Source organism: Carcharodon carcharias, chromosome 2, assembly GCF_017639515.1.
Source record: "Carcharodon carcharias isolate sCarCar2 chromosome 2, sCarCar2.pri, whole genome shotgun sequence".
NCBI classification, from domain to species: domain Eukaryota; kingdom Metazoa; phylum Chordata; class Chondrichthyes; order Lamniformes; family Lamnidae; genus Carcharodon; species Carcharodon carcharias.
Genome location: NC_054468.1, coordinates 200,155,568 through 200,180,816, shown reverse-complemented (window position 1 = coordinate 200,180,816; position 25,249 = coordinate 200,155,568). Strand labels below are relative to the sequence as shown.

Here is a 25,249-nt window from a genome sequence, read left to right as displayed (position 1 = left end):
CAGTTCATAAAACCTCTCAAGCATTAAATATTGGAGGGGTCTCTTTTTGGATGGGAGGAGTTAATGCCTCGTTTTTTGGAGTGAGCAAAGCACCCTATTAATTATTAGTCCACTTCATGGAAAACCAGGCTCAGCTGAGTTCTGTTCTCAAGGTTCCAACACACAACAAACTAGCATTGCCCCATAACTAATGGATCACATTCCAGCGAGAATCCATAAGGTCTGGAGCTGCTGTACATTGTTTGCTGTTTGGCATCTGCTGCTGTCAGAGGCAGGGATGTAGAGAGGGAGGGAAGTGGATGTCTCCAAGGGGCATGAGTGGTGGACAGCAGCAAACCGTGACTCCAAACCTCCATTCTTCTAGGTAAATGGTCATGGCTGACAAGTGCTTATGTAGTTAGTCTTTCTATGGTACCAAGGCAATGGTCTCTCTGTACAGTTTCGAGGGTAATGTAGGCAAGCTGAATAGTGTCTGAGGGAGGGTTCTCGCACATGGCTGTCATCAGCCTGATCAATGTGCAATGTCTCCACGTACAGTTATGTATGAACGGGAAGAATACTCATCTGTGGTCCTCCAGGCTGTCCTTAACCTGGAAGGGGTCGGGTGGGGGGGAAAGAATGCCACGTCTAGACGGAAGCCAGGCACAGAGCTTATCATTGGATTGAGCCCCAGAGATGGAGGCTAATCTACAAAGAATTTGCTCACTAAATGGATCACTGGAATTTGTTCACACATCCACTGAGGCCTAGATGATGGCTCCAGGCAACCCTGTCTTTCTACAGGCTCTCGTCCAGATGAGGAGGAACTGGTGCAGATTAGCCCAGGGCCAGGAGGAACAATGGCCTGAGCAGCAAGAGGCAGCAGGGCATCAAGAAGGTCAGGATGCTGGCAACCAGTGGCCAGTGCAATGATGAGCACTGACCTGAACTCTAGTATATCATTGTCGGTGCAGCTTCCTGCAGAAGAGTGAAAGACAATGTCTTAGGATGTCCCGGAACATGGTTGCTCACATCTGCTAGCTTCTCCAAGATGACTCTTTGGATATGCAGCTAATATGTGTTCACACAAGGCAAATCCTGCATGTTTGTGCTCAGTTCCCAGGGAGCTCTCAAGATGCCTACACTCTGAACCACTTCCAGATGCCACAAGTTTTTTATGGATATAGGCGATTGCAGGACTGGTTCCTTAGGGACAAGGTATATCCCCACAAGACCTGGCTGAATTTGCCAGTTCCCTTTTCATAGAGTGCTGCTGAGGAGAGTTATAATGCTACAAATGCCTCCACAAGGACCAACATTGAGCAGACGATAGGCCTCTTAAAGATGAAATTCAGGTGTTTGGACCGCTCAAGCAGGGCAATACAACACTCCCTACAGACTGTGTCCCAGATTATTGTTGTCTACTGTGCCCTGCAACGAAGGGGGAATGTCCTGGCTGAGGGAGACATGGAGGACTGAGATGTTTCCTTCGACGATGAAGATGGGAAAAGGGATTTTTGAATATGAGGGCCAGGTTGTCGCAGAGGCACATACACAGAGGTACTTGCAAGAGTACGACGTGGCAGACAGGCCCGTGACAATCTAATAGCTAACAGGTTCCAGGCAGCATAAGCTGCCAAGCATCTCCTTTACTATTTGATTTTCTATCCTCTGCTGGCTGGCAGGCTGCAGCTCCTTTTTGTAACACACATTATACTTTGCTCTCATGTACCTTGATTTATGATAGCCAAAGTAAATTCCACTACTTAACATCTGCCCTGCTGGTGGTGTGATCCATTGCATGTGCCAAACTGTGTTGATATAAAGACCCCTAGTGCCAAATGTACGCATCAGAACATGCACAGCGCTCCATTCTCCCACAAACTCAGGCACCTGTAAGTACAAATGAGACTTTTCCTGTGCCCTCACAAAGTTCGTATGCATGGCACATTGAAAGCAACATGAACTCTTACCTGGGCAGGGGTGCACTCATGTAACCCTCACACCTGCTCCCAATAGGGAGCAGACCTTGCAGAGAGCTCTTTCAGGTGGAACCAGAAATATGGGTGCACAGGGAAGAACAGCATGAATGGATCATTTGGCCCTTCAAGATTGCTGCTTCATGCAGCTTGGTGGTCTCCAATCACCACTTGCCCACAGTAACCCCATATCCCTTGACATTTTTATTATCCTGAAAAGCTTAGAGGTCATTTTGGGGACCACATAATGACAGTGCCTCACCTGCTCTATGGGGTGTTGAGTACCAACCAGTTTTGACCCTGCAATTGCAGAGATTCTAACAAGTCCTAGATGCCCTTACTATTGCTGTGAGACTGTGCTCTGTCATTCTGGACACCCCAACCAAGTTCAAATCTTTCCTGCATGGACCCTGAAGCATCCTGTAAGAACTCTTGATGTATCACATGGATTGCCTCACAGTCCTCCTCAAGATCCAGGCCCATTCTACTCACTAACACCTGATAGGATAATACCTCAGTCCTGCAACGATACCCGGTCCACTTTGGTTGCAACCTAATTTATGCAAGGTCTATTCTTACCCTAGGTAAGGAGACGAGCAGGGCAAACAATTCTCCACGTGAGGTCTCACAAAGGCTGCGCGCACATATCCCTTTAATCCAACGCTCAATCCCTCCTGCAGTCAAGGCCAACTTGTCCCTTGCCTCCTTACTTACAGCCTTCATCTGCATATTAGCTTAATATGACATTTGAACAAGGATAGCCAGGAACAATTGGATATACACACCCTATCATTCTCCTAACATCTATGGAAGCCTCTGGTTTTCCCTTAAGATCACAATGCAGAGCTTCACTCTTTCAAACTGTGTCTAGAGTATTCCGTGCCATTCATATTACCTGTTTAACTCCCTTTGAGGACCCTTCGCATCCATCCACATCTGACACATGGCAACAGCAGCAGGAGATGCAATGGCCTCGGTGCACACTCTGCTCAGACATCATTCTCAGAGCTCAGAACCTGGTGAGCTGCAAGAAATCGGTTGCAAGATGCATGCCCAAGCCACATGGTCTCAAATGATGACCAGTGCTTAAGCATACTCATATTGGAATATTCAGCAATCACAATTTTGATAATATGAGAGAAATTACGCTATAGAAGGACGTTACTGGACTCTGATGGGGGACCCAAGTTCTACATCTTTAAATGCCCACGACCATTGTAGAAATTAGCAGCAAGATGAGAATCCAGGATACTTCCAAACAGTGCAGGTGAGCAAATATTTACAAGTGCCAAAATTATATACAATGGTTGTACACCCATGCCATCCATGTGCCTTCAAAAATCTTTACCTTTCTTTTCTTATTACTACGCCTAAGTGCAACCCCGACAACCACAGCTGAGGTGGAAGCAGCTTGCTGACTCGTATGTCCTATTGACTGTGATGTCTTTGCCTGGGTGGCTGGGGCTTAGAGGGTCTTAGGCTGCTAAGGGTCTCCTGCACACGTGCAGGTGCACCCTTCCTCAGCCTGACCTGCTAGAGGTGATGAGGTCACTGACAGAGGAGAGGTTGAGTGGAAGGGCACCATTGGAGTGTTGTGGGATGAAGCCACTGGGTCCTTTGATGGTGCTCCTCCTCTCTGTGAGTTTGTGATGGCACCTGCCTGACTCCTTGAGGAGAAGGGGCACCTGGAAGGAAGTTGGGGCACCCCATCCCTGTCTCACCTAGCCACTGCTGCACTGCACCCATGCCTAGAGCGACAGAGTACAGGTCTGAGCACATATCCGGCAGCCACTGCATGTTCCGCTGGACCTAGTTCTCCAAGGTGGCTGCCATCCTTTACACGGATGCAGCCAAGTGCCCGCAGAGAGAACATGGATGGACACCTCTAGCCTTTGGTCCTGTTTGCACATGGCCCCTGGTATCTCTGTCTGATGTTTCCCTTCCCATCTCTGTATCTCCAACATGTCTCTAATGGCTGAGTCCAGAGGGCTGTCATCTGCATGGGATCAGCAGGGGCCTGTCTCCAACAGGCCTCAGAGTGTCAGGGATCGACTGTCACTTCCTCCGCCAGCTGTGGACCTGTGTCTGTGAGGTACTCATCAGATTGTGACTCTGGGCCTACTCTAGAACATGCACCCACTGAAGTGAATGTTTCTGCGCCGATGTAGGGTTCAGGTGAATGTTGTGATGGTGCATCCACTGAGGTTACAGAGGCATCATCCTCAGAGATGGGTTTGGAGCTGGAGCTGTGGATGGTCTCCCTTCATTTCCTCCCCATTTTCTTGCCTTGCTGATACCTGAAGTGGAGAAGAGAAAGATTTAGTGGATGCTAAGCAGTCTCCCTTATCCAAATCTCACTGTCGGCATATCTGACAATTTCAGACTGGAGGCATCCTCCTCACTGCCTTGCTGCAGGAGTCCTGTCTCACCTTCAACATAGGCATGACCCCCCATCTCCCCGGCTATTTCTGTGGCCTTCTCTTCAAAGGTGCTAAGGTATCTGGTAGACTGCTGCCAGCTTTGGCCTACTCTCTCCTTTTGTGTGCGTTCTTCTTCTGCAGACAGACAGAAGGATTGATTGTCATCCCAATGGGTGTCTGAGCAGTTTAGGAGCATGCATGTCTATGCCAGCTCCTGAGCTCTTCCAAGTGATTAACAAGCAGGTTGTCCTACAATTGACAGAATATTGACAGCATGATGTAGCTGCCATACATTCAGTGCACATGTCCCTTCTTCTGCTGAGTCCTGCAACCCAAGCTCCTGTCTGACATCCCTGTGAGCTCGCACACTTACACTGCCTGACACCCTTATGAGTGTCTCTTTGCAGTCAATAGACATTGCCACTTACCCTGGCGAGTGCAGCATATTGTTCATCCTTTTTCTGTACTGCTGGTGGATCTTTGGTAGGCTCCATGGGTGCTAATCTCTGCCGCGACTTCCGTCCAGTCTGCCGTGGTCAAGTGGGAGGACCTTCTGCTGCCACCCCTGGGAAACAGCACCTCCCACCTTTCCTGGATGGCCCAGAGACGAACCTGCAGGGAGGCTTTGCTGAAGCCTGGGGCCACATGTTGTCTGCTCTGCAACATTCTGTTATCTGCAGTAGGTCTCCCCCTCTGGAATGACAGCCAGACTGATGCTCCTAACTTGCAGTGAGCGAATGGCTGCCCAGGACCTTCAATCCCATGAGATAACAGCGGGGACGACAACTTCCTGCCTGCCCCCACCGCGAGATTTGCTGTGCTCCTTGGGCATGCATATGTAATGAGCTTAATTGCACGAGATTGCACATGGCCAGCTGTCCCTTTCCTGAGCAGAACTCACTCTCATTTTCACTCCCATCACCAACATATACTCCAGAATGGAAGATCCCATGGGGAGTCAGTTCATTAAATAAATCTGGAATAAAAAGCTAGTGTCAGTGATGGTGACCATGAAACTAAAGGATTGTCGTGAAAATCCATCTGGGTCACTGATGTCCTTTAGGGAGGGAGCTCTGCCTTCCTTTCCCATCTTGACCTATATTTGATCACAGACCCACAAGAATGTGGCTGACTCTTAACTGCCCTCTAAGGTGGCCCAACTAGGTACTCAGTTGTATCAAAATCCTGGAACTCCCTCCCCAACAGCATTGTGGGTGTACCTACACCACAGGTACTGCAGCGGTTCAAGAAGGCAGCTCATCACCACCTTCACGAGGGCAATTAGGGATGGGCAATAAATGCTGGCCTAGCCAGTGATGCCCACATCCCATAAAAGAATAAAGGAAAATGGAGTGAGATGGAATAATACATTGAAAGCGACTTCATAACACAGTTTGTGATTCTGCTTAACCTTCACCTTAATGTGATTAAGTCATAAACAAGCCAAGTCCTTTAGAATTATTTATAATGCTAGTCATTTTAGAAAATAAAAATTGTGCACCCTTTTGTGAATCAGTCAGTGCTGTAATGTGTTTTGTGATCCTGGTGGTTTTAAGCATAATTATACTGGAGAATTTATCTATGCCTCAGCAGTATAAAGAAACCATCCTAACTCTCAGGTCCATTAAACTGACTACCAAGGCTTTCAAACTTGGGTCATCAAACAGTGCTTACAGGTCCACGTCGGTGGATTAGTTTCCAACCACAAATGTGATAAATCTTAGTAGTTTTTAGATGGACTGTCAATTGCCACTTTACAGCAACATTTGTTAGCTACAATTGGTGCTGAATGGCAGCTCTGATTGCGCTTCTCTTCATCGACAGCACTGGGGAATCCTACAGTAGTTGCCCCACAGTGTTGGGAGATACTGGATATAGATCTAAGCAGAAACAAGATGACCATGGCAGAACATGTATATTTATTAGGAGCAATTAAGGCTAAAAAAAATGTTACATTGCAAGCTAAAGTATTAAATTGACATTCAAAACAGATACTGAAATGTCGGCCCAGAATTTCCTGGAAATTGTCAGCGAAAATTTGGATCGAGGAAATTCCAACCCATCAATTTCAAAACCGATCAAATAGACATATTACAGTGATGTTGCAGCAATTTTTCTGAGGAATTTTTGTGCATAGCTAATTTACACTTGTTTTAGGCTGAAATATCGTTATGTGCTAATTTCTTCAATCAATTGCATCACTCCTGAGATGTGGCTACTGAAATCCTTTGTTTCTAATTTAAGCAGATCTGCTCAAACAGAACTACCTGCTCCCATAAGATTCCAGACTTTACATGAAAAAAGGCACTAAAATTAAACAAAGTGCTGTCAGCCTCAGTGTAGCCAATAATTTTTGGACCCTCAACTTCCTCTATTTAGAAGGTCTAAATAGCAGGAATGGTCTTCCCAACGAGAATATCCCTACTCTACATACTGATGGAAAAGGATGAGGAAGAGCAGAAGGAAGACAGTTTCAGAGAATAGAAGCTAGCAGCCTAACATATTGTTGCATTGCATTTGTTTTCTACTGATTTTTACATTCCTATGTCAGTAAATGAGCTTCACAGGTAAGGTTGGCATAAAAACAGGCATAAATTTAGGCTTTATTTTAACATAAATTGGATAGAGGAAATTCCAACCGATCAATTTCAAAACCCATCAAATAGACATGATACACACATATAGAGTAATTGCCCCCCTTTTATAATTTACTGGTGTTGATGCACAGTAGACTGCTGAATTTATTCAATCAAAAGAACTTGACTCTTACCTTGTAACTTGGTCTGAAGGATCTGAATGTGTTCTACCTGTTGCTGGTTCGTAAATTTAAAGTTCTGATTTTCAGTTTCAAGCTATGAGCAAAAAGAGTATATTAATATGATATTAAATAGTATATATCGCTCTACATTAAAAACACAAAATTAAGAACCTTTGGTTTAATGAAAAAGCTTATCAATAATTACGTTGTTATAACATTACTCTTACTTAATTCTCCTGAGCCACTAAGATTGTAAATATAACTATGTTCTAGATATGCTTCCATCAATTGATATAGCCTCCTGAATAGAAAACGGTGGCATAAGTTCATCTGAAATGTCACATAACTTTTGCTAATGTGAAACTACATAAACCTTTTGGGAAGATTTTTGTTCAATGGACTGACTAATTTTCAATTTTATAATAAACAGTGTGGAATATATTTTCCAATACAAAGCAACTTTTTAAAAATTTGCAAATATGCTTTGCAGGTCAAAAATTCCAAAAAGAAAAAGTAAATAAACAATCAAATACAAAACTTCAATTGCATAAATAATACATTATGCAGTGCTCGTTTTTCCTATACATATGCAGCAAGACTCAGGTACCTCCTGAAGTTTCATTGTCACCCAATCCTTGATTTTAGCTGCTTTCTCTTCTATTATTTTGGCCTCCTGGATTCGCAGGTGCTTCTGAAACCCAAAAACTAACTGTTATCCTTCTGTAAATATGTAAACATTTTCAGTGGAACAGAACACTCGGACTGGAGGAAAGCAAAGGTAAAATAGGAAGCTTGAGAAATGGACATGGGTTATTTCATATGAACATATATAAGAGAGTGGAAGCCAAATGTTTGTGGGTATGATGGAATCATCAGTTGACGCCTCTTTTGTGTAAGGTATAGTGGTATTGGTCTGTTGCAATATCTTTAGAAAATGCTATGTTAATCTATACAAATCTGTTAGATTTTTATACCCAATATAGTCATTTATGTGGAAAATGTGTTTGTTGAGAATTTATCGAAGTAGAAAAGCATATTATATACATGGATGCTTACTTGCACTCTAATCAAACTAAAATAGATTTCACTTATATCAGAAATGTACCAGTTCTAGCGGTTATAACTGAAGTAGGTAGCTCAAATAGCACTGTTTCTTATCCATGTTCACTGGTGGGAATGAAACAACTGTATAGAGCAACAGATATCTTTCACTAAATTACAAAACTGAGGCAATCTGCAACAATGTTGATTATGCCAAAGGAACATGAATTAAGAACCATTATAAATTTGACTTACATGCTATATACTCCTTAGCGTGAGACAAAGCTAAACAGTTTCACCTATCTATCTTTTAACTATGCTGAAGAGCATGTACAAAGAAATAGGTATTTATCAGCACAAGCTTGTTTACACTCCAAGGTTTCAGACCTAGGACTGGGTGGGCTAGTGAAGTGTGAAATTATTTATCTCCCTCCCACTATACTATCTATAGTATAATATATTTAAATTTAATTTGAGTCAGTTGTGCTGCAGGATTCAGTTTGACTATACTGTTCATCCCTGCCACTCAGACATATATTTGGGTGTTACAATTAGCCTTAAAGCCTCTGGATCAGTGAGGGGAAAATCAGCTGGGGGTAATGAGCAGGTTAACTGAAGTGCCCCAATCAATTCCCCAAATCTATCCAGCCATCTAAACCCTCAGTTCAAGACCTCAATTATATGCTTGATGATCAATTTGGCGGTCCCACGTTTGTACCTCATCTCTACAGGTACGATGGGGCGATGGAGGGGAGTCAAATGCTATATGTGGTGAGGTGGCCTTTGACCCCTTGCAACTATCCTCTAAGTTTTGTGACATGATGTCTGGAGATGATTTACTGGAGCAGAAATGAGGGAATCGTGGCAGTTGCCTGGAAACTTGGCACAGACCTGCATTAGTCTGTGGTGGTGATCAGCTGCTCAATGATATAATGAAATCATTTCCTGTTAACAAATGCTCCTGGCTGGTGTCCTGATGTTCTAATAGCAACACAGGTACAGACTATGGCTGCTGGCATATGAGGGTAGCTAGCCATTGCAGCAAATTCCAGGACCTTTTTTTGATTGCTATGTTATATTGGGAAAGTACTTCACTGATTGTCACTGGCAAGGATATCATCAGTGACTTGCTTGATGAACTGTAGATTAAGGGATTTTGGAAATGTTTACAATAGCATTCTAACATTGGTAATGGTGACTTTCACTGTCAAAGGCAAAACATGACCTCCTAGTCCAGCAGGCAGTATGTCATCTTGCAGGAGGCTGCAGAGCTCAGTGACAACCTGTCCAGAGAAATCCAGATTTCTTGTGCAGTGACCCTCAAACAAATACAGTTATTTTCACTGTATGCCTGACTCTGATGAGCAAGTAAGATTTTCTTCGAGCAGCCCCTTCCCCACTTCCCAGACGTTGTCTTCTAGGAGGCCTAATTTCTGTGCCTTGTGGAAACCAATCACCAAGGCAAACTCATCAGCTTCAAAAAACATAGTGGCAAACTGTTGCTTACAATTAGAATGTTTGCTTGCAAGATCCCCATTTAACATTTCTTCTAGTGGTCCCTTGGAAACTCACATTGCTAGGTTTTATTCAATGGGCTCAGCCCTGGGTGGAACATCAGTTTTTGCATGCTGAAACCTTTAGGACACTGAAAATATCATGGTCTAGAAAGTGGGTCCCCGGGTAGCCTTCTAAGATCCCAAATCGCATACAGGAAGCATGCTCGCTACCATATTCACCACCACCTTCTCAAGGGCAACTAGGAGTGGGCAATAAATGCTGGCCCAGTCAGTGAAGCCCACATCCTGTGAATGAATAAAAAAAAGAGTAATGACAAACAAGAGGTGTACTTTAGTTTGAAAGACGCACTAAGCTTTTCGCATGTGCAAATAAGGGGCATCATGCCTGCTTCAGTTCCACATTCCACATTTCACTTACAACTATATATTTGAAATTCCACCTATTTAGTCTTTGGCCCTCCATTTGCCACAAGATTTCTGCAGCTACTGATTTGCTGAACTGTGCCCTCATCTCCACCATTGATGCCCAATAAACCCATTACTCCCTTTCACCCTGGACATACCCCCAGTACCCCCTCATCTTTTTTTTCAAATCTTTCATGGGATCTGTGCGTCACTGGCAAGGCCAACAATTGTTGCCCATCCCTAGTTGCCTTTGAGAAGGCTCTGCTCCCTTAAGTCCAAGGGACAGACTTGAGGTATTTGGCGGACAATTATTTTAGCCATACACTTCCAATCTGGTTAGACCACCTAAAGCGCTACAGGGTCCTGCTTATGTCTGTTGAAACCACTCACTATTCCCAGATCATCCAGGAATACAAAAATAACCTTGGTTTCTTTTCTCTACTGCAAATTGTCTTCTTAATCCCCTGTCTCTTCAACCCTCAGCTCCAACAATAAATTCAAAGAGCTCATTGATTTCTTTGTCATGAAGATTGAGACCATCCAATCAGCTGCCTCTGTCACTGCCCTCCCTTCCCCTAGACCAACCTTCCTCCAAACCTTCCCACCACCCTAGCCCAAAACTTGCATCTTTCTCTAGTTTCTCTCCTATCTCCCTTCATGCCCTCTCTGAACTCATCTTGAGACTCATGAGACTCACCTCCTCCTACATCGACCCTATTCGCATTGAAAGCCTAATCACCCATCGACCCCTCCTGGTTGATGTTATGCCAATATGTTAATAATGATAACGGTTCTCTCTATTCAGAATCTGTCCATCTCCTTTAAATCTGCCATAACTACATCCCTCCTCAAAAAGCCAACCCTTGACCTCATTGCCCCTGCAAATTAATGCCCATCTCAAACCTCTCATTCCTCTTCAAAATCTTTGAATGCATCGCCACCTCCCAAATTGATGTCAATTTTTCCTACAACTCTATGTTTGAATCCTTCCAATCAGATTTCTGATCCTGCCACAGTACTGAAACTCCTATTATCAAAGTCACAAATGACATTCTATTTGACTGTGATAAAGTTAAACTATCCTTCCTTCTCATTCTCGACCTGTCTGCAGCCTTTGACATGGCTGACCACACCATCCTCCTCCAACGCCAATGTCATCCAGGTAGTTGTGACTTCTCTCTCCTATTTCTACTACAATCTATCTAATCATAGCCAGAATATTAGTTTCAATGGCTTCCCTTCCTGTTTCTGCAATGTTACCTTTGATGTCCCCCATCGGTCGAACTTGGCCCTGTCCTGTTTCTCATCTACATGTTGTCCCTTGGTAATATCATCTGAAAGCACAGCATTACTTTTCACATATACACTGACAACACCCAGCCCTACCTTACTACCACGAGCAGAATGCTATGGTCCCCTACCGGCATGTTTGCAGGCGGGAAGCCTTTAAAATTCTCCGAGCGGCCTTACTGCTGCCAGGTCCTCACTGTAAGAGGGGCAGTCGAGGCCTAGGGTGGCCTGTCACTCTTGCCCCAATTGAGGCCCTTAAGTAGCCAATTACTGACCACTTAAGAGCTGCTTCCTGCTGGTACCAATTTTTCGGCTGGCTGGAGGAGGACAGGGACCGGGGTGGGGGGTGGGGCGAGGTTGGGAGATGCCCAGCAGGTCACCTCACTTAGGACTTGGGCAGGAATGGGGGGGTTTGGGGGACACTCCATCACTGGCCCTCTTTCAAGATCAGGGCCCCTCTCTCCAAAGTCTGCCCTTCCACCCTCCCTCCCCGGGTGTGCCTTGTGCCCCCCACCCCCAGTCTTTCCATCAAAATCCCCACCTCCTCACCACCCTGGGCCTCCCTCCTGTTTCTGTCATGCAATCTCACACCTACCTGTTCCCATGGGCTCTGGCACTTAGACTAACGGCACTGGTTGTAGTCCCAGCAGTGGCCAGTGGATCTGATTGGCCAGCACCTCTCTGAGGCAGGATTTTCTCTGAAGTGAGCGCTGCCTCCAGCCAATTAATACTCCTCAAAGTGTTAAATGGTTGTGGGACATTCAACGTCAGTGGGGCTGCATTCCCAGCCAATTCTTCAGAGGTAGGGCGGGAAACCCTGCTATCTGTAAACTTCAGCTCCATCTCTCTTGACTCCTCCAATGTTGCTAAATTATGACTGCTTATCTAACATCCAGTACTGGGTGAGCAGAAATTTCTACCAATTAAACATTGGGAAATCTGAAGCCATTGTCATCGATCCCCATTCCAAACTCTTTCCTCGCTCCATCCCTCACCCTGGCAACGAACTGAAACTGAAATGGACAGTTCGCAACCATGGTGTTTTGACCCCAAGATGAGCTGCATCATCACTAAGACTGCCTTTTTCCACTTCTAATATCTCCTGACTTTAGTTTATCTGCTGTTGACATCCTCATTCATGCTTTTGTTACCTCTAAATGATTCCAACGCACTGGCTTGCCACCCACATCCAACCTTCCTTAGACATGAGGGCATCCAAAACTCTGCTGCCTGTCGTCACCTGCAACAAGTCTTGTTCACCCATCATCCCTAGCTGACCTACACTGTCTCCCAGTCAAGCAATTCTCGTTTTTAAAATGATCATCCTTGTTTTCAAATGTGTCTCCCCATCTCTGTAATCTCCTGCAGCCCAGCAACTTTGTGAGATATCTGCACTCATCTAATTCTGGCCTCTTGAGTACTGCTGACTTTAAACCATCTTTGGTGGCTGTGCCTTCAGCTGCGTAGACCCTAGGCTCTGGAATTCCCTGTCCAATTCCTTAAAAAATACCTCCTTGATTGAGGCTTTTGGTCATCTGACCTGATATCTCCTTATGTGGCTTCGAATCCTATTTTTGTTTAGGAATGCTTCTGCAAAGCACCCTGGAATGTTTAATAATGTTAACAGCGCTGTAGAAATATGGGCTGTACTGTAGAGTATAGAGAAAATGGAGCACAATTAAAAGAGGTACAGACTGCTGCATTTTAATTCATCAAATCAAAATGAATTTCTTTAAATACAACTTCATATTTCATTTTTAAGCAATGCACATTTCTAAATGACCAAGGAACAAGCTACTCAAATAAACTTGTAGTAATGTCTGTGATAGCTAACCTGTTCATCAAGCTGTAGCTCTAAACGTTGTATGATATCGTCTTTTTCTAGTATAAGGGTTTCCAACTCTTGACAGCTCTTATACAACTTATTCTCGGAGTCATCGGTCTGGATGTTAGCTGTTTTTAGCTTCTCCTCCATAACACAGACCTAGGAGCACAAAAGAGATTTAATAACATTCTTCATAAAACAGCAACAAAAAACAGAACAGCTAATATCTACTGGAACGCTCGTGAAAGAAGCTTAGCTACTCCTGCTAACTCTTGGTAAAATTCTACGCTATCTTAATGAGGTTTCACATCCGATCCCAAATTCCAGTGACATCTTAGTTGGATAGTCTTTTCCTGGCATTTTAACGTACTGTAGTCTCAGTGCCAAAGTAAAATCCAGACAGTGGCTTTCCTGAATGAATTCATCATGTAGTAAGAATCATTTGGCTCAACTGCTTAGCAGTATTTTCCATCTGTAACCAGGTACGAAGCAAACATTTGAAGAAGTACTTGTTAACCACCACTAATAGTTGATTTTATTGGCATGTATCTGTGTATGTCTAATGCATCCTTATTATGGCATTAACTTATACAGGAAAATGATTAATTTCCTGAAGACAAATTCAAAAACTCTTTAAAAAAAAAACAAAGAAAATAATCTAAAAATATTCTTGTAACCCCTTCCAGATACAAATGGTGAATGCCACAATTTTCCCCATCAATTCTGATTTTCACCCTCCTGCTTTATTTTGTTTCTCTCACTTTCCTTCAATTGTATTCCTCTTTCTCCTGCTTCACTTCTTTTGTTCTCCCTCCTGTTAATCTCTATTTTCACCGTAACTAATTTTTTCTTTATTTCTCTCCTATGAGTAGACTGATAAATGTCAATCTTGTACACCAGGCTGGTGAAAAAAGATATCAAATAGTGCAAGAGCCCATCATGCAGTGGATCTTGAGAACTGTAGTCTTTTAAAATCAAATATGAACAGGTGCACATGCACTATTTGTTTATCTCACAATTTTACATCGGGCTGCTATGCATGGGAAGTTAGCTAGTCTGGCTGGGGAACCTGATAATACATAGCCAGATTTCAATGTTTCCAGAATGCAACTGAGTGGAATTTTTGTGATTAGGGAAAATATTGAAATTGTACATAACGTTTGATTAATAATGAAAGTAGAAACTAACCAATCTGAAAGGAGAAAAACAGAGGTACTTAAATACTCAACTAACAAGTAGGAAGAAATTGACTGGCATCTCAATGTAAATTACATATTTGATGGTCACGACAAAGAAAAAATCCATAAGAAATGTTATTAGATTTCAATAATGTGGAAACAATTTGAATAACATGTAACAATGAGCAGAAATTACATTGCTGTATAACACTGGGGGATACTTTCATGGAGTCATTACTGCAGAATAATAGCATACCATAAACAGCAAAATGTAAAGAGTCCATTTTGGAATTCTAATAGATCACTAGAAATTATGTAGAATAGCCATGAATAAAGGCGGCTAGTGATCTAAACCAAATTTCTAGCATGCTACCTATTAACTTGGTATATTTTTCAGGTAACAAAAATTATCATACAAAAGCAAAATACTGCTGATGCTAGAAATTTCAAATAAAAACAGAAAATGCGGGAAACTCTGATCAAGGTTCTGATGAATGGTCATCATCGACCCAAAACGTTAACTCTGTTTCTCTCCATAGATGCTGCCTGACCTGCTGAGTATTTCCAGCATTTTGTTTCTTTATTTTGGGAAAAAAAAGTAATAGCTAGTGCCTAAATATGTGATCATTGTTGCCAAGTAAGGTCAATCAAAAGGAGAATCAGAGTCCAGAAGATTAAGACAAGTACTTTTGCTTTCCTTGTGGAATCAGGAGGATCAAGAGTACATTAATGGGCCACCAAACATTCAAGTCCAGGTCAAACATTATGCTGAGCTTACGTGAACAGACCAGATCAGACTGAGATAGTGACAAAGGAGCAAGGTTGGTGATGGACGGCAATGCCTTCAGTCTTCCCAATTTTTGGATAGAGAAAATTAAGTCTCATCAAAGGCTGGATGTTGGACAAGCAGTGTTAATAGCACAAAGACAATGAAGCGTTCAGTAGAGGTGGGTAAGCGACGAAACTTGGTGTCATCAGCTTACATGTGGAAACAGACAAATATGGCCGGATTTTCTGTGGCCGGGGCGGGAACTAGGAGTATTTGCCACTGCGAAGCCTGGTGGGAATTCACGACAAATCGCACGATGCTGGGCTCATTAATTATGCAGTCGGGGGTTTCCCGATGTATTGTATGGCGGTGTAGGCTGGTGACGCATGCCCAGCTATCATATCCGGGTGCCATATTTAAAAGGTGCCTGGTCATTAACTTCTTTGCTGCACAACTACTGTACAAGGAGGAGATGGCTCAGTGATCCCAGGCAGCTCTGGCCCCCAGATTCAACGATGCTTCCCTCGATGTGCTGCTCTATGCAATGGAGGCCAGAAGGGGCATCCTGTACTCCGCAAATTGAAGGAGGAGGCCGAGTCGTGTGACCAGCCCTGCATGGGAAAAAGCCGCCAGAGTGATCAGTGCACATGGTCTCCGCCGGAGGACTGCCCTGCAGTTCCAGAAATAGATGAATGACCTCATCTGCACCGCCAGGGTAAGTGAACACTCAACTGCTCATATCTCACTGAATGGCAGAGGGACATAGGCCTCAGTGGCAAAGGCACCATCCATGCGGGCCATGCATAAAAGAGCTACTCAATGTTTTAAGGTGATACCTCATTGCCCCACTGCACTCCATCTGGTCTTCAGTCTGCAGGTGGAGAGGCCACTGCTGGTCCCTGACCCTACACACAGCTTGGATGCTGTATGGTGAGGGGATGGGGATGGGACGTGGGATTTGTTGCTGGGGGGGGGGGGGGGGGGTGTTGGTTAGGCAGCAAGCACTGCTCATGACCTGCCACTGTGCACCTTATCCTTCTATTTGCATGGGCTCACTGCTCTAGAGGGTGCTGCCCCAGAACCCTTGTGACAACCTGCAGTGCATCAATCACCTGGCACACAATCCAGTGGGCTATTTGTAAGACTGGAAGCATGAGAAAGATAGCTGAAACTTGTGAGAGAAGTTATACCTCATGGAATAAAAGGGTCAGTAGCAACACGGATACAAAATTGGTTGAGTAATAGTCAATGGATATTTTTCGGGCTGGATGAAGGTTTGTAATGGAGTTCTCCAGGGGTTGGTATTGGGACCCTTGCTTTTCCAGATTATATGTTAATGACCTAGATCTTGGTGTGCATGGGACAATTTCAAAGTTTGCAGATGATATGAAACTTGATTGCATTGTAAGCAATGAGGAGGACAGTACAGAACTTTAAAAGGGCATAGACAATTTGGTGGAGTGGGCAGATGGGTGGCAGATGAAGTTCAATGCAGAGAAGTGTGAGGTGATGCATTTTGGTAGGAAGAACAGGGAGAGACAATATAAAATAAGGGGTACAATTTTTAAGGGGGTGCAGGAGCAGAGGGACCTGGGTGTAAATGTGCACAGATCATTGAAGGTGGCACGGCAGGTAGAGAGAGCAATTAAAAAAGCATACAGTATCCTGGGATTTATTAATGGGGGCATTGAGTACATAAGCAAGGAGGTTACGCTGAACTTGCATAGGACACTAGTTAGATCTCACCTGGAGTATTGTGTACAGTTCTGGGCGTTACACTATAGGAAGGATTGGAGAGAGTGCAGAAGAGGTTTACAAGAATGGGTCCAGAGTTGAGAAGCTCAGTTATGAAGGTAGATCAGAGCGGTTGGGACTGTTCTCTTTGGAGAGGAGAAGGCCAAGAAGATTTGACAGAGATGTTCAAAATCATGAGGGGCTGGATAGAGTAGATAGGGAAAAACTGTTCCTGCTCATAAAAGGATTGAGAATGAGAGGGCACAGGTTTAAAGTAATTTGAAAAAGAAGCAAATGTCATGTGAGAAAATAGTTTTTTACACGGCGAGTGGTTCGAATCTGGAATGCACTGCCTGGAAGTGTGGTGGAGGCAGGTTCAATTGAAGCATTCAAGATGGCATTGGATGATTATTTGAATAGAAACAATGTGCAAGGGTATGGGGGAAAAGACAGAAGAATGGCACAAAGTCATAACGCTCATTTGAAGAGCTGGTGCAGACACAATGGCCCGAATGGCCTCCTTCCGCGCCATAATATTCTGTGATTCTGTGTGATATGCGGCCCCCTCAATTCCGCCAACCCCAGAATCTGGTTTTACTTCCCCCTCCAACAACCCTCAGTGTCCCTTTGCCCATCATCACAGGACTCTCAACCCCCTACCCTACCAGCTCCCACTGACCGCTTTAGCCTTCACCATCCCCTCCTATCAACAATTCCTTCAGTATGCCCCTCATGACTCATCAGTTGACACTACTGACTCCTCCCTCTGAAACCCTTTCACCTCTTCCCACCCATTGCTGCACATAGTGTTCCAGGGTCCACGGTCGCTGGAGGCCTCCATCTGCCACCATCTATGAGCTGCTCCAGGCCTATTTCCTACTAGCAGGTGAGTCCCGACATGTACACAACACATTGGTCCGGACGTGTTCCGGACTAGCATGATATCCCACTGGCGGTATGGATGATTAGCCGGGGGAGGACAATTCTAGTCAGGATGTCATCTGTAACCCATTAATGGGATGCAAAACAGCTTCACTGTGGCCTCGGGTGGGAATGGCGACCCGCCATGATGGGCGGGAGTGTACGTTCCCGCCATCATTTCACGTTGATGGGAAACTGATTTTTCAATTCCTGCCGCATTGTCCCCCCACCTGCCATTAAACCCGCTGCTGTTGGGACTGGAAAATCCCAGCCTATGTCAGTCAATGAATGGGTCAAGGGACACCACATAGAAGAAGAAGAAGAGAGAACCAAAGCTGGATCCATGAGAGATTTCAAGAGTATGGGTGCTTTATAATTTCCATTTTGCCTCATTCAAATACAGAAGTTGATCGAGGAATCATGTGGTTCAGGATCAGACTCAATCAACATTTTTCTAATAGGACACACTTGCATGTTTCCAAAACATCTGTGTGATTTCTTGAAGTGCTTCAACTAAATCAACATTGACTGCATCAGATGGTAGAATCATTGACTTGCAAGCACTACTAAGTGTGAAGATGTGACATTTAAGGCCCATGGCTACACAACATAATCTAGAATGTACGCGAGAAAGAAGCGTGTTTGCTTATACACCACCTGCTGGTAAGCTTTCTCAGCACGACGGTTGGCATCAATTACTTGCCTTTCCAACTGCTGCATCTGAAAAGCAGAAAACACGACATTAATATGAAGGTAGCTACAGCATGAATTCCATTGGTGCATTCTAAAATTGCATTGAAACATCTGTAGTTGATTTTCCCTGAGAAAATAAAGGACACTATTGAGAGACTTGAGAAAGGAAACTAGACTAATCCAATACTGTAATAAAAAACATTATAGCAGTATGTTTCAGGAAACCTTTTAAGTACATAAATCACTGCTACCACAGCATATTCGTTAAATGCAGTTGTGTATTGGCAATTGAGTATACATATGACAGGATGTATTAATAACTGCTTGCAAAATAATATTTGTAAGTTACTATTCTACTGTTGAAATTAAGTTACTTTCAAAAAAATTGAAGCCTGCATTTTACAATAACACTGAAGGCTGATTCCATAGACTAGAAGCACATGTCTCAACTTTGCAAGTTGCACTGCAATACAAATGACCCACTGCATGGAGTATCATTTCAAGAGATGCTCTTTTCCCACTGTGCTGTCAGAAGTACAGCACTGCTAGTGCTAAGTAAACACTGTGCTCTGACCAAACTCTATGAATTAAATGCGTGAATTCTAGTGCATTGTAAGGAGATACAGAAAATGGCTTCCCATTGTTGCAGTTCTGTGAAGTACAAACTGGCCAATAGACTACAATATAAAGAAATTATAATACACCTTGTAATATTAAGGATCAATGAAAGCCTTCTCCAGACATGACTTTGCAGTGGAAAATGTGATTTTTTAGAACTAGTTTAGAATGATTTTCTTGGGCTATAAAAGCACCAGATAAATTATTCCTCCCTCCTGCGCCTCCACCACCAGCTCTCAAGCTCTGAATTTGATTACGATTTTCACTCGTGAGCAATTGCAATTAGTTTGTGAGTTGGCAGATCCACATCATTTATCATTAGCCATAGTTGGCAATGAATAATGCAAGCGATTTGTTGCAGAATGATGCAAGTAGTCAAAGTAATTAATGCTTTTTAGAATGCTGCTTCCTGGATTAATTCCATGTGCAATGATGGAAATTGATTTTAAAGGGTAAACCTTAGGGTGACAACTTCTTTAAAAGCAGGAAATTATAGGCCAGTTAGCCTAACATCTGTCATAGGGAAAATGTTAGAAGCTATTATTGAAGATGTTATAGCAGGGCATTTAGAAAAATTCAAGGCAATCAGGCACAGTAAGCATGCTTTTGTAAAAGGGAAGGCACATTTAACCGATTTATTGGAGTTCTTTGAAGGAGTCATGTGCTGTAGATAAAGGGGAACCTGTGGATGTACTGTTCTCAGATTTCCAGAAGGCATTTGATAAAGTGCCACATCAAAGGTTATTGCAGAAAATAAAAGCTTATGGTGTAGGGGGTAACATATTGGCATGGATAGCAGATTGGTTAGCTAACAGGAAATAGAGAGTTGGCATAAATGGGTCTTTTTCTGTTTGGCAGGATGTGATGAGTGGTGTTCCACATGGATCAGTGCTGGAGTTTCAAATTTTTACAATTTATATAAATGGCGTGGATGAAGAGACTTAAGGAATGGTTGCTAAATTTGCTGACGACACAAAGGTAGAAAATAAATTGTTAAGAGGACGTAAGGAGGCTACAAAGTGACATAAGTTAAGTGAGTGGGCAAAGATCTGGCAAATGGAGTATAATGTGGGCAAATGTGAAATTCTTCATTTTGCTAGGATGAATAAGAAAGAAGCATTTATCTAAATGGTGAGAGATTGCAGAGCTCTGAGATTCAGAGGGATGGGTGTCTTAGTGCATGATTCACAAAATGTTAGTAGGAAGGTGCAGCATGTAATTAGGAAAGCTAATAGAATGTTATCATTTATTGTGAGGGGAATTTATTACAAAAGTAGGGAGATCATGCTTCAGTTGTGCAGGACATTGGTGAGACCACATCTAGAAAACAGTGTACATTACTGGCCTCCTTATTTAAAAAAAGATGTAAATGCATGAGAAACAGTTCAGAGGTTTACTAGGCTAATACCAGAAACGGGTGGGTAGTCGTAAGGGTAAAGGCTGGATAGGTTAGGCTTGTATCCAATGGAATTTAGAAGAATAAGAGGTGACTTAATTGAAACCTTTAAAGATCCTGAGGGGTCTTGACAGGGTGGATGTGATGAGGATGTTTCCTCTTGTGGGAGAATCTAGAACTTGGGGTCACTGTTAAAAATAGGGGGTTGTTCATTTAAGACAGAGATGAGAAGAATTTTCTTCTCTCAGAGGGTTGAATGTCTTTGGAACTCTCTTCCTCAAATGGTGGTGGAAGCAGAGTCTTTGAATATTTTTAAGGCGGGGTAGACAGATTCTTGATTGACAAGAGGGTGAAAAGTTATTGAGGGTAGGTAGGAATGTGGGGTTGAGGTTATTTTCAGATCAGCCATGATCTTATTGAATGGCAAAGCAGGCTCGAGGGGCCGAGCGGCCTACTCCTGCTCCTAATTCATATGTTTGTAAAAAAAAAATTCCACTAGAAAACAGCTGCAATACCGCAAATAACTGAAAATTTTCTCATTTTTGGTGGAAAAGCATCAAGCAATAAGACAGCATTGAAATAACCCAAATATTCAACATGAACAAGTTCTGTTTTGCAATTAACTTGAGGAACAAATCCTCAGTGAATACATGAAGGATATCAGAGTCCTCTCACTAGAATGTATTGTCTTCATCAAAGCACATCAAACTAAATCAAAACATGTTTAGACAGCTGTGCAATGTCATTAGAGGCTACATCTATGCAACATTTAATATCATAGACAACAATTTATGAAACATAAATAGCTGCACCCACTGGATCCGCCTTAGTTTGATGTTAGCATGCACACATCAGATTCTTAGAACGCAATGCTTCTGATGGCTTGCCAAATTGAAAAGATACCTTTTTCAGCACTTTGCACTCAAACAATACCTTTTAAAAAATGGTGTCTAACCATCAAGTACCTGTTTCTGAAATCCAAAAAATTAAAAAGAACTATAATTAACTTTCACATGTTAAAGAAAGCAAATTTTGATTTGTTTCGCCATATACCCTAAATAAATGTGTTTAATCTGGTCCAATTGGGAATAATGGGCTGGATTTTGTGGTCAGCAGCAAAGAAACGGCACTTGCCGCTGAATTTGAAGAAAGCCCACAAAGATCTAGTAAACTCGTGCCAGAGATTCACTTTTCTCGATGCCAGTTTGAATTTGGCACCAAGTCAAAGGGGTCTCCAGGCATCCATCAACAATGTTGCCATTAAGCGGATTAAGCAGCCAGTTTTAAGCATTCTTACAGCCTGCTAACCAAGAAGCAAAAATCATTGAGTCTTTTCACTTCTAATTTTAAATTTTACAGATATCAAAATGGGTCATTCACGTGGGATTAAGGTAAAAGCTAAAAATGTCATATACAAATCTGTTTCAAAATAAAAGGCGGAATTTCTTACAAAAGAGGAATTTGACATTCAACAAATATAACATTAGTCTTTCAGGGCCAGTGAGGCAGTTTAGCACAATTGTTTATTTTGTATCATCACACATGGATTTTTCCCTTTGCAGAATACAGTAAGACTCCATTTTAAGTCGTTTTGCTTTCAGATCAATCAATTAATAGGTATTTGCATTTAGTGTAGGAGTTTCGTTTTAATGTTGTTTTGCATCTGGTCTAATGTAAGGTCACGTGACCTGATTGGCACCATTTTGGAGCAGTCTCACATTGCTCCCCAACCTTTCCGATCGCACTGACCGTCCTGCTGGCCAACCCACCATCTCACGAGCCCACCCTCTTGCCGACATGCCCTCTGGCTGACACTCCACCTGGCCAACATCCCCGGTCGCTGCTGACCCTTCCTCTCACTAACTCTTCAGCTTGCAGCTTATCTCTCTGAACTTGCAACTTGAAGCTGCTGTCACGCTGAAGCTGCTCTTCCTCTTCTCACTGCTCATCTCCTCAGCTCTCACTCAGAGAGTATTCGGGAGGGAGAAGCAGCGAGCAGGAAAGTTGGGGAACAGGAGATTTGGCAAGAGATAGGGTTGGCAAACACTAGGAGGGTCAGCACTAACCAGGAGAGTTGGTGAGAGGGAGGGTCAGAAAGCACGATATGTGGCAAGCTGGAGAGTCAGCAAGCAGGAAAGACAGTGAGCAGGAGGGTTGGCAAGCCAGAGGGTTGGCGTGTGGAAGAGGTGGTGACTGGGTGGAAGAGTGGGAGAGGCAGCGAGTCGGAGGGTTGGGGAGTGGGAGAGGCAGCGAGCCAGAGTGTCAGCGAGGTAGATAAGTAAAAAGAGTTAGTAAGTACAACTTTAAGTGAGCACTTACTGTAGTGGGGAAGAGCTGGAAGGATTAGCAGGCTGATTATCAACCTGTTGAACTGCCTCATGAGTGTTCTTTCCAGTTTAACATGAAATGTGAATTTTGGAGGAGATGGTGGCATAGTCGTAAAGTCACTAAACCAATAATCCAAAGGCTCAGATTAATGCTCTGGAGATGTGGGTTCAAATCCCACCATGACAGATGGTGGAATTTAAATTCAGTTAATAAAATCTGGGATTGAAAGCTAGTCTCTAGTCTCAGAAATGGTGAAACTATCTTCAATTGTCGTAAAAACTAATTTGGATCAGTAACGTCCTTCAGGGAAGGAAATTTGCTGTCCACACCTGATCTGGCCTACACGTTTCCAGGCCTGTAGCAATGTGGTTGACTCTTAATTGCCCTCTGAAATGGTCTAGCAAGCTACTCAATTAGGGATGGGCAACAAATATTGGCCTTGCCAGCGATGCCCACATCACATGAAAGGATAAAAAAATTAATGTCAGTAAAAACCCAGTTACACCTCAATGAACAAAATATAAGTTTTTCAAGGACAGTGAGACTAAGAGCATAAGAATGGAGGTCCTTATCAGTTTAATGATTTCTAATTGACTGCATTCTAGCAGCTATCAACAGCACATTCTCTGGATAAGCATAGTGTCATTGATAGCAACTTCTGGATTTCCATGTTTAACTATGCACTTACGGACTTCAGAAATTACACTTAGTTTCAGAGCACTAAAGACAGAGAGCGCTGACTGTTTTGTTAAAGACAGTAAGTTACAGGAGGATATTAATAAACTTACAGAATGGGCAAATAATTGACAAATGAAGTTCAACACAGATAAATGAGAGGTAGTACATTTTGGTAGGAAGAATAGGGAGGTTACTTATTACTTGGAAGGTGTAAATCTAGGTGGGGTAGAGGAACAAATGAATCTCAGAGTATAAATCCACCAATCATTAAACGCTGTGCCACAGGTTAGCAAGGCCATAAGAAAAAAACAAATCAATGGTAAGTCTTTTTTCCCCGAGAGGGATAGAATTGAAAAATAGTGAAATTATGCTAAACTTATATTGAACCTTGGTTAGTCACATTCTGACTATGGCATCAGTTCTAGTTGCCATTTTATAAGAAGGATATGGGAGCATTGGAGAGGGTGCAGAGAAGACTTACAAGATTCACAATGCGTGGGTATACATATCAGGAAAAGATTGACAGGCTGGGTCTCTTCTCTCTTGAGAAAAGAAGACTGAAGGGTGAACTAATAGAAGTCTTTAAAATTATGAAGGATTTTGATAGAATGGACCTGGGGAGAATGTTTCCCCTTTTAGGAAGAACATAATCAGAGGCCATCAATATTAGAAAGTCACCAAGGAATCCAATAGGGAACTCAGAATAAACTTCTTCACCCAAAGAGTAGTAAGAATGTGGAACTTGACATCACAGGGAGTAGTTGAGGTGAATAGTATGAATGTATTTAAGCAGAAACTAGACAAGCATTTGAGGGAGAAGGGAATAGGTAACTACAACGTTGAATTTTAACTGAGAAAAGTTGTGAGGAGGCTCAAGTGGAGCATAAACACCAGCATAGATGGCTGGGCCAAATGGCTCATTTCTGTGCCATATATCCTATGTGATGCTGTTGGAATGCTGCCTTCTTGACTTGTGAGCGTCGGTTGTTCAGCCAGCCAATGAACACTGCTCGTTTTTCTTCTAGGCGGTCACATATCTTAGCATGGTTTTCGTCAATCAGTCCTGGCGACAACGATGCTTGAACCCGATAGTTTGAGTACAGGATTCTAGTATAGCTGATACTTTATGTCGATCCCACTGTTCTGGATTACAGTTGGATGTGTGAAGATTTTCCAGATTGGTCGTGAGCTAAACTTGGGGTAGAATTTTTAGGTCTACGTGTGGGCGCGACCTGATTGACCACAAAATTGCGGGGGAAGATGTCGGGCGAGTGTCCCGACATCATCCCATGTTCACCTGATATTTCGGTCGGTGGGAGCAGGCAAAAGTCAGAAGTGCATCTGCCAACAATTAAGATGCCAATTAAGGGAATTAAAGTTGCAATTGTCTCCGATTTTTCGTGGTCTGTCCAACCTTATGGTGGGTGAATCGGCCAGGCAGCCTTTGCGTTTTTCAACAAACCTCATCCAAGGACGGGATGAGGTTTCCGTTATTTAATAATAAAAATAAAAATGTATGGACAGAACTTTCATCATGTACATGTTCAGGTGACTGATTGTGATGCGTGGACATTTATTTCCAATTTTAAAAGTTTTATTCATTGGTTTTAAAGTCTTCAGCTCCCTGAGGCAGCTTTCTGCCTTCAGGGAGCTTTCATTCAGCGCTCGCCCGTGATTATGTCAGCGCCTGCCCTCCTCCTGCCCCAACCTTGGCAGTGCT

General features: G+C 43.1%; 1 protein-coding gene across 2 annotated transcripts in view; it reads right to left on the bottom strand.

Annotated features, from left to right (window-relative positions):
- plekhh2 (pleckstrin homology domain containing, family H (with MyTH4 domain) member 2) overlaps positions 1-25,249 on the bottom strand; it is a 160,512-nt gene that overhangs the window by 87,339 nt on the left and 47,924 nt on the right. The window contains exons 3-6 of one of the 2 annotated variants that reach the window (XM_041182916.1): positions 18,474-18,536; positions 13,224-13,373; positions 7,744-7,827; positions 7,149-7,230 (exon numbers count right to left, since the gene is read on the bottom strand). In XM_041182916.1, coding sequence (XP_041038850.1) covers positions 7,149-7,230; positions 7,744-7,827; positions 13,224-13,373; positions 18,474-18,536 — 379 coding nt within the window. The remainder of the gene's footprint in view (positions 1-7,148; positions 7,231-7,743; positions 7,828-13,223; positions 13,374-18,473; positions 18,537-25,249) is intronic. The other variant, XM_041182917.1, reaches the window with a different exon arrangement.